This window comes from Xyrauchen texanus, chromosome 25 (genome assembly GCF_025860055.1).
Source record: "Xyrauchen texanus isolate HMW12.3.18 chromosome 25, RBS_HiC_50CHRs, whole genome shotgun sequence".
Taxonomy (NCBI): domain Eukaryota; kingdom Metazoa; phylum Chordata; class Actinopteri; order Cypriniformes; family Catostomidae; genus Xyrauchen; species Xyrauchen texanus.
Window position 1 is genome coordinate 9,646,601 of NC_068300.1, and position 9,534 is coordinate 9,656,134.

A 9,534-nucleotide genomic window follows, 5' to 3' on the forward strand; every position below is an offset into this window, starting at 1 on the left:
TCAACAACTGACTCATGTTAGATCATATTGCATTTACTAATGTTAACATACACAGCTTTTAATTTAAAAATGTTGTATTAGTAAATGATCAAATTAACCAAGATTAACAAAAGCTTTAGAAGTATTGTTCATTGTTATTCATGTTAGCAAATGTAACTAATGGTAATAAATGGAACATTAGAGTAAAGTGTTACCACTTTTTTAGCAATAATACCGATAATCATAATGTTTAATTGATTCTGATAGCAAAATGCTTTAATATCGTATTTCTGCATGAAACAACCAAATGTAAAATGTGTCTCTTAAAGATACAGGTGAGTGAGTCAGGTATGAGAGCAGGGCCTCATGAACTGGGTAAACACTGTTTCCATGGGCCATCTGAGAACCTGGTTGCCATGGCAACAGGCAAGCAGTGAGTCAGTTGTGAGGTTGGAAAAGTAAATTTGAGGAAGGATCAGGAGAGACCTGAGCAACTCCCCAGCACGTGATTGGCCAGCGACAGGCATGGACTGACCACAGCGAGCGCCAGGGAATGGAAAGCATTAAACATGTTGGCTTTGCCTAGGCAGTCTGCAATCTATAGCAGAGGCATTGACATCGGAAGGACACTGGCCGTTCTGCTAACAAGACCATTACAGACAGTTTACACTGAGTGAGCACAAGCAACAAGAGGGCTTTCACATAAAATGTTACATGGGAAACATCAAGTGGTAAACAAACTGAGCAATATGATGTGCCTCTGGAATACAGCTGCCATTACTACATCTGTAAAATCTCTCAGTAAACACAACTTCCTGAAGAGTTTTAAGCAAACTCAAAAGTAAATCAAACAGATGTAAATTTCACAAATTAAATGATCCATTAGACAACAACAGCTTGTAACCAGATTTTTACATTCTCTGAAGAAAATGAGGGGGGTGTTTGAGTAGTGGTTGCTATGGCATTGCTATGCAGTTGCTAGGGCATTGCTACTGTATATGGTTGCTTAGGTGTCCTGAATGTTTTTTAGATCATTGCAATGCAGTTACTAAGTTGTTCTGGCTGGTTGCTAGGGCATTGCTATGTGGTTGCCAGATTATTACTATGTGGCTGCTTTGGTGTCTGAGAGGTTTTTAGAGCATTACAGTGCAGTTATTAAGTTGTTTTGGCTGGTTGCTAGGGTGATAGTTCCTTGCTAGCATTTTGCTACGTGGTTGCTAAGGTGTTCTGAGTGGTTTTTAGTGCAATGCAATGCAGTTATTAGGTTGTTGTGACTGATTGCTAATGTGTTAATAGGTGGTTGCTAGGAAATTGCTATGTGATTGTTAAAGTGCTCTAGGTGTCTTTTTTATCGAGCTGATATGCAGTTACAAAGTTGTTCTGGCTGGTTGCAAGGGTATTGCTTGGTGGTTGCTAGATTATAACTATGTGGTTGCCAAGGTGTTCTGGGTGGTTTTTAGTGTGTTGCGATGCAGTTACTATATTGTTCTAGCTGGATGCAAAGACATTGATTGAAGGTTGCCAAGCCATTGCTATATGGTTGCTAAGGTGTTCAGGGTGATTTTATTGTTTCAATGCCGTTACTAAGGTCTTTGCTATGCAGTTAATAGATTGTTCTAGCTGGTTGTGAATGCATTGATAGGAGGTTTCCAGGCCATTGCTATATGGTTGCTAAGGTGTTCAGAGGGTTTTTTAGTGTGTTGCTATGCAGTTACTAGGTTGCTCTGGATGGTTGTAAGGGCATTGCTCTACAGTTACAAGGGTGTTCTGGCTGGATGTTAGGGCGTTGTTATGCAGTTACTAGACTATTTAAGATGGTTGCTAAGGCATTGATAGGAGGTTGCCAGGCAATAGTGTTATGTTGCTAAGGTGTTCACAGTTGTTTTTAGTGTGTTGCTATGCAGTTACTGCTTTGTTTTGGGTGGTTGTTAGACAGTTGCTATGGAGTTACTAGATTGTTCTAGCTGGTTGCAAAAGCATTGACAGGAGGTTGCCAGGTCATTGTTTTATGGTTGCTAAGGTGTTCAGAGGAGTTTTTAGTATGTTGCTATGCAGTTACTAGGTTGTTTTGGGTGGTTGTAAGAGCATTTCTCTACACTTAAAAGTGTGTTCTGGCTGGTTGTTAGGGTGTTGCTATGCAGTTACTAGACTGTTCAATCTGGTTGCTAAGGCATTGGTAGTAGTTTGCCTGGGCACTGCTTTATTGTTGCTAAGGTGTTTAGAGGGGTTTTTAGTGTGTTACTATGCAATTAGAAGGTTGTTCTGGGTGGTTGCTAGGGCGTTGATACAGTAGGCTGGTTGCCAGGCTATTGGTATGTGGTTGCTAAGTATTTAGAGTGGTCTTTAATATATTTCTATGCAGTTACTAGGTTGTTCTGGGTGATTGCTTACTAGCCGATGTCAAAATACTCCAACGTCAATTATCTATGATATTCTGGTGCTTAGATATATCTCTGGTCCCTCCTCCAGTGTAAATCTATGAGATTTTTTATTCAGTTTTATTGTATGCCAGTTGAAAATCATAAGTTGGATTGCTTAGAACAGTACTAGCACAGCTCTCCTCAACAAGCCACACAATTTGAGGTATCAATTATGTCCGAAGCAGAAACAATGTCTGCAAGTTATGTGCCAGAGTTTTTTGAAAGACCCCCTTACCTAAGCATGAGCAAAAGCAAAAGTGATACTTCCCTTAACAAGCAACACTACTGAATGAGACTGTTCCTTTGTGTAAGAAAATACAGAGAAGCACAGGAGGCCATTTTCATAGCACTGACCTGAGGCAAAATCACCACATGCTGCATAATGACAAGGAAATACTTCCACGCCAGTCTAGCCAGACAAGACAAAACCAATTCCCACCTGGACCACTGGATGGCCTCCAGTTGGGGCTTTGACCGCCCCTCGGCTGCCTTCTGTCTCGTAGTGGGCTCTGTGGTGGGGTTTGGGCTGAACCTCAATGTGCAGCTCATACTGATCGGTGCGACTTGGTAGGGGCCATCCCAGAGGGGGCAGGGAAGTCACCGGGATGCTGGGAGAGATGGGAGAAGATAGTCAAGCTCATTTGCTTCAAGTAAGCAATTTGTAGCATGAAAAAGAGCAGGCAGTTCACCACAAGTTAAATGTCTCTGCTTATGCTTGTAGTTAATAAGACCTTGAATGATTTATACTAAGTTAAACAGGGCAACTCTAAGTGTGAATATAGATAGAATTTATCGAACAACTAATTGTAAATCAAATGGCCATTATGTTTTAAAAGTCTTAAATTGCCAAAATAAGGTTTTCAGATCTTTCAAATCTGAACATATTTTAGTCCATGTTTGTTAACTTTGAGGTAATTTATATGCTAGTGGACTAGATATATGCATTTAAAAAGTCTTTCTCTTCCAGCAAATTTAATAAAAAAAATATTAATGATTTCATCAAACCCTTCATAAAAGAGTTCTTAGCCATGAATCAAATCAACCAGCTCTCAGGTGAATCACAACATTAAACACTTTCATTTAAAGCAAAAACGTATTTGAAAATCGAACAAAAAGACGAAGGTACAAGACTGTGTAGTTAACATCTTTTATGAGGGAATGAACTACAATCCCATGAAGCACTGCAAACGACTTAATCAAAAAAAAAAAAAAAAAATAGAAATATGTACAACTGTTGATTTTAGGTTGTTCAGTGTAAGCATAGAAACAATATATTTACAATTGATTGTGAAATATTCAGAAATTTGCAAATATATTAGTAGCTTAAGAGTTGCTACAGAGCTCTTTTGCTGCAGTTTGTTTGCAGCGATTCTCTGATTGGTGGATATTTCCCTCTCAAGCTTCATGGGTAGTGAGGTTTTTTAAACAAGAATCCCACTATTAAACACGATTATTTTTAAATACATTTTAAATAACGTGGTCTGATGGCTTCAATAGAAGCATACACCATCAATTAAAAACCTCAGAGCCCACAGTAGGTCTGTTTTTAAAGGTTTATCGTTAATAATCAGTTCCCCTATTGAAAAAATGAATGGGATATTTAATTCTGGAACCAGATTTTTACTGTTGTACTCTATAGAAAGTAGCAAATCATGGTTCTCCTGGGCTGTAACATAAACTAAAGGCTAGTGGCTATTTAAATAAAGATCACTTTGATACATTCCACCTCAGCTTCATGGGGTCTTTAACATGGGGTCTTAAGAATAAAATGCATATCAACACAAATGTTTACCTGCATATTCCAGGCACCAACTGTTTAGGCCAGATTGGGGGAATTACAAAGAAAGGTTCGGGGGCAGATTTGGCTTTTATATCCTGGTCGCAGGACAAGTAATAGCTCTCAGTGTGATTATCCGCGTAGAAGGGGTACACCTGCTGATTGGTCTTCACAATCTTGGTAGGAATGGAATTGGCTTGCCCAACACCAAACCCATTTGGGACCACAGGCATGTTGTTTGAGCCATAATGGCCACCGTGATGCTCTTCGTGACCACTGTGGGGTGATGGGCTGCGCGAACGAGGCCCTGGCACCAGGTTGGGGTTCCTGTACATGTCGTAGGTTCGTTTACATAGAGGGGAGGTGGAACGCGAACCGGCTCTCGGGGAAGGGGAGCGCGGGCCGATGCAGCCGTCCTCTGCCAGGCTTGTACAGGGAGACGTGCCCGGACTGGTGCGGGGTGAACCTGTGTGGACACCCTGAAGTCGTGGGCAGAGTTCCCCAGCTGCTTGGCTGTTGCTGGGCGATACACAGGGCGACGCCCAGGGCGAGAGGTTCTCAGAGTGCCAAGAAGTGGAGGAGTTGCTGCTAGCGGGACTCAGGCACTGTGGCTCTCGGTAGGCCAAGGGGTCGTGACCAGGCACGGTGAGCCCAGGACTAGGGCTGGTGTTCACAAGATGGTTCTGGAGGGAGTCGCGACCATGATTATAGTGCTCACGGGAAGGGGTGATCTCAATTCTGGGGCTCAGGGCTTGACTGCTGGGCCTGGTGTGTTCCAGGTAGTTCTTGGCTTCCAGTTGCTCATAGCCCGAAAGGCCTTCAGCGCTGACCTCCGTGTAGGAGGACGTACAAGGCTTGATGCCGTAAGATGGGGCTTCCTCCAGAGGATAGGAGAGGCTGGGAGGAGAGCTAAGGTCTCTGTGTGAGGAGATACTTGGCTCATCTATTCAAACAAAAACAGATACAAAAACAAACTGGGTAAATGCCCAAAAAGTCAGTCTAGGGTAAAGCAACGGGCTACTGTGTGTTTGGAATGGAATACTGCTTACTAAATATTGCACCGTACTACACACTGTATACAGCCTACTTTAAAATACATATTTGTAAAACAGTGTGCTGTACGTGACGCTAAACATTTCATAAAGTAGCACGCTACTGCTGTCACATTCACTTCACATTGCATGTTTATTACAAAAGGTATTCAGTTTTCATGTTGAAAATATAAACATTTGTGAATCTAAATTTGGTAGTTCATTAAATTATCAATCAAGAAAGAGATGTTAAAAGAATAGTTCACCCAAAAATTATAATTCTCTCATAATTGACACACCCTCATGCCATCCCAGATGTGAATGACTTTCTTTCTTCTGCTGAACACAAAGATTTTTTTTGAAAAATATATCTGTAAAATAATATTGCAATGCAAGTAATTGGTGACCAGAACTTTATAGGTCCAAAAAGTGTATAAAGGCAGCATAAAATTAATCCATATGACTCCAGTGTTTACATTTATATATTTAGAAGCGATATGCCACACGGCTGAACAACAGATCAATATTCAAGTCCTTTTAACTATTAATTCACCTTACTGCCCATTAGGTGACAATATGCACAAAGATTGTGATTTGGCAAAAACAAAAGACGAACGTTAAAGTGGAGATTTATAGTAAAAAATTACTTAAATATTGATCTGTTTCTCACCCACATCTATCATGTCGCTTTTGAAGACATGTATTTAAGCACTGGAGTCTTATGGATTACTTTTATGCTGCCTTTATGTGATTTTTGGACCTTCAAAGTTCTGGCCACTATGCCCTTGAATTGTAAGGACCAACAGATCTAAGATATTCTTCTAAAATCTTAATTTTCATTCAGCAGAAGAAAGAAAGTCATGCACATCTGGGGTGGCACAAGGGCGAATAGATGAGATAATTTTCATTAACATATGCAGCCAAAATGATTTCCATTCATTCATCACACTGGATGTACAGTATTCCACACAATGTGCTCGTTGTATACTGCACATTTTGGCAAATGTAATAGGTAGGTATTTCATGCACACAAAAATGTATACTGTGCACATTTTATATACTGCAGTAATAGCATGGACTAGTATGTTATTATGCTATTCCGAGCATAGCCATGGTCTCAACCATTTTAAAAAAAGTATATACATGACCAGTGTGATTTACATGCTAGTGAAAGTGGAAAAGGAAACTTTCACTATAGAGGCAGATGTTTATGTTTTTACTCAGACAGACAGACAGACAGATAGATAGATATACAGAGCAACAGGTGTTAATTGGGGTCACTAACCAATATGCTTCACTAACGTGTTGATATGCGTTTTAGGGAAATGTGTGCAGTTAATGGAAATTAAAAAAGAACTTTTTATAACATGCATAAGGTACACTCTAATACACGATTCTATCATATAATCTGTAGCTAAAACAGCCAGTTATCGATAGTTTAATGTGTATAATTATTTAATGCCGTTTTCTCTCCACTCTCCAAGCCCTGCAAAACGTCAAAATTATACCATAATATTTTTCAGCAGGCATGTAACACAAACGTTTCCTGACACAAACCTTGAGATCCCGTGGGAAGTCCATACTCAAAGAGATAGTCAAACTCAAGCTCATCTTGACAGTTCACCTGACTCAGCTCCTCAGCCAGCACTATTGCAGCCTTATCGCCGTAAAAAGAGCTCATCTGTCTTTATTTAGTTTATAAAACACACCACAGCAACTTTAAAAACGCGTCGAGATTACGCGGGGGTCTTTACGCGCAGGGGTCCGAGCCTACCCAAACGCATGAATGAGATCGAACGAACGATGCTTGTGCGAATCGAGCGCAACTTCAACTTCCGCCTTCAACTTCTCTCACTCACACCCCCATTTATTGGAGCTACACTGCCCGCGAGGCGACAACATCAGAACGCTTCCATTATAATCAAATAAGCTGAAATGGGGCGTTCACACAGGACGCGTTTTGCTTCCAAAAACAGCGCAACGGAATGGAATTTTTGAGGGAGTGATTTTTAGCGTCTCGCACATGAGCGACGCAACGGTCAATATGCGTCAAAAATATGACGCATATTGACCAACAATTAAAGAAAGCACAGACGAAATGCAAGAACGCGTACCACGTGTCACTCGCTTGCGCTGTAAACGCGGTGTCTTTTTTAATTGATTTGTCTGGTTTCGTACAACAAGTAGTGCATAATTCATTCTCTCATTCAGACAGAGGTGCGAAAAATTGACGACACGCGCCTCCTGTTGTTAGCTGGTAGTTATGACTGCAATAACAAGGAGAAAAAAAACGGATGGTTGCGGGACACTTCAGCATCATCTGGGCGGGTCTTTGAAGAATTTGAAGTTGAACATCCCATAATAAGAACTGCTGCTGCCCCCAGGCGTTCTTTCTTTCTTTCCTATCTATCTATCTATCTATCTATCTATCTATCTATCTATCTATCTATCTATCTATCTATCTATCTATCTATCTATCTATCTATCTATCTATCTATCTATCTATCTATCTGTCTGTCTGTCTGTCTGTCTGTCTGTCTGTCTGTCTGTTTTATTATTATTATTATCATTATTGTGTGGAAAAGGACCCAGAATCTTAAACTCACACTTTTAGAGAAAACGCACACTCTTGTGGACCGAATTGACAGAAGTGGCAAAGGAAATTATTATTTGCATAGTGGCGGCATCTAGGGTCATTAAACATTACCTGGATTTTCCATTGCAGCATGAACTATGAAAAGCCAAGGAGTCTCAATTTTATGTAACTAATGATATTCAATACTCACTGAATCATGGCAAACTACAAACACTTCCTGTAAGTCATATGTAAAGACAGTTCCAGGCATTTTAAGTGACGAGCAGCTTATGAATACCTATGAGCAGACATGAAAATCACATCTACATTATCTGTCTGAATACACTCAAGGTACCCTGCACAAATAAAACACAAATAAACTCCTGTTGGATATAAGACATCAACTTTTGACCGATACAGACATCAAGTGCCTCTATAACCTATATCAAACTTGCTCTATTAAAATTTAAATTCGAATCACATCTAAAAAAAATAAATAAGCACAAGTTCTAAAAAATGGTATATACTGTAAAATGCATTACAATGCCACTGTGCACCAATGAATGGCACCACAAATCTGATATATGGCCATATATGTACATATACTGTATGTAAAATTATATTTCATGTTTGAAAAAATTATGTTTTTACTAGTATTTTGAAATATATGTTCCATATAAGTATGGGACTTTTTAGATTAGTGAACATACAGTATATCTATGAACAGTATATATATGAATAGACATATATTTTATGTATTTATCTTACATATATTGCCATATTTCAGATTTCTGCATGAGACAGCCCTTTAAGAGCATCTAACATAAAAAAAAATGCTAATCAGAATAAAACATTATTACCAAACATTAGTTAAAATTAATCAGCATAAAAAGTTCCTTCATTCAAAATCAGTGTAGAGAAGCATGGTTACGTTTCAAGTCGAAATGTTGCATGTACTGATGTCATGTAGGTTGTAACAGAGAGTTCCCTGATGACGCAAGTGCATTTTCTGTACTGCATTATACTCTACTGTAATTTTAATGTATATTATTCCTTGGCAGATTAAGTTATTGCATAACACATTATTTAATAATTGGCTTTAGCACAAAAAAAACTAAACAGTTTGTGTTAAAAATGTTAAAAATCAAATCATTGTTTACCAGTGAATCACAACACTTCAGCACGCGCCATCCATACCTTGATCCATGGACCTCATGTTGTGGTAGTGCATTAGTCTCCAAGTCTCTCTAAACATTTGGAAAAAATATATAAATTCAACAATCAAAAAAACGGTTTTCCTTAAAGCTCAGAAGAAAGAAGGAAAAAATCTGGATGGAGAGGTGAAAAACCTGAGAATAAAAAAACAACAGAAAAACTCTGAACTAGTAGTAGAGCTCTGTGTGGTATGAACTCCTTTGCCTGCTCTGAGGATTGACTTGAGTATCAAGAACAGTTTCCTTCCCTGGCTCTGGGTGTTTATAATGGTCCAATGCTGTAAAATAACGGGATTCCCTCAGTGTTTCCTCCTGTTTGTGCGCTCTGCCATGGAAACCTGGAGCGCTTCCATCTCGGAGACTCAGGGCTTTCCTGCAGAGTGCGCTCTGAGGAATCCATGACGTCTCCAGCCTCTGTGCCAAGGCATTTCTGCGGCTTCTCTCAGACAGTGGTGCACAAGAACTTCATTGTGGGCATGAAAAAAAATCTGTTTAAGAGGAGGAGGGGTAGAAAAATGAAAACAGGAGTGATGTTTAA

The 9,534-nt window shown here is 39.6% G+C and overlaps 1 protein-coding gene across 5 annotated transcripts in view; it reads right to left on the minus strand.

Moving 5' to 3' along the window:
• Positions 1-9,213, minus strand: part of LOC127618849 (nuclear factor of activated T-cells, cytoplasmic 2-like) — a 66,604-nt gene extending 57,391 nt beyond the window's left edge. For 4 of the 5 annotated variants that reach the window (XM_052091496.1, XM_052091497.1, XM_052091499.1 and 1 more), the window contains exons 1-3: positions 6,765-7,099; positions 4,192-5,119; positions 2,839-3,007 (exon numbers count right to left, since the gene is read on the minus strand). In XM_052091496.1, coding sequence (XP_051947456.1) covers positions 2,839-3,007; positions 4,192-5,119; positions 6,765-6,888 — 1,221 coding nt within the window. In that variant the 5' untranslated portion in view covers positions 6,889-7,099. Of the gene's footprint in view, positions 1-2,838; positions 3,008-4,191; positions 5,120-6,764; positions 7,100-8,979 lie in introns of those variants that run through there. The other variant, XM_052091498.1, reaches the window with a different exon arrangement.
• Between the last annotated feature and the right edge of the window lie 321 nt (positions 9,214-9,534).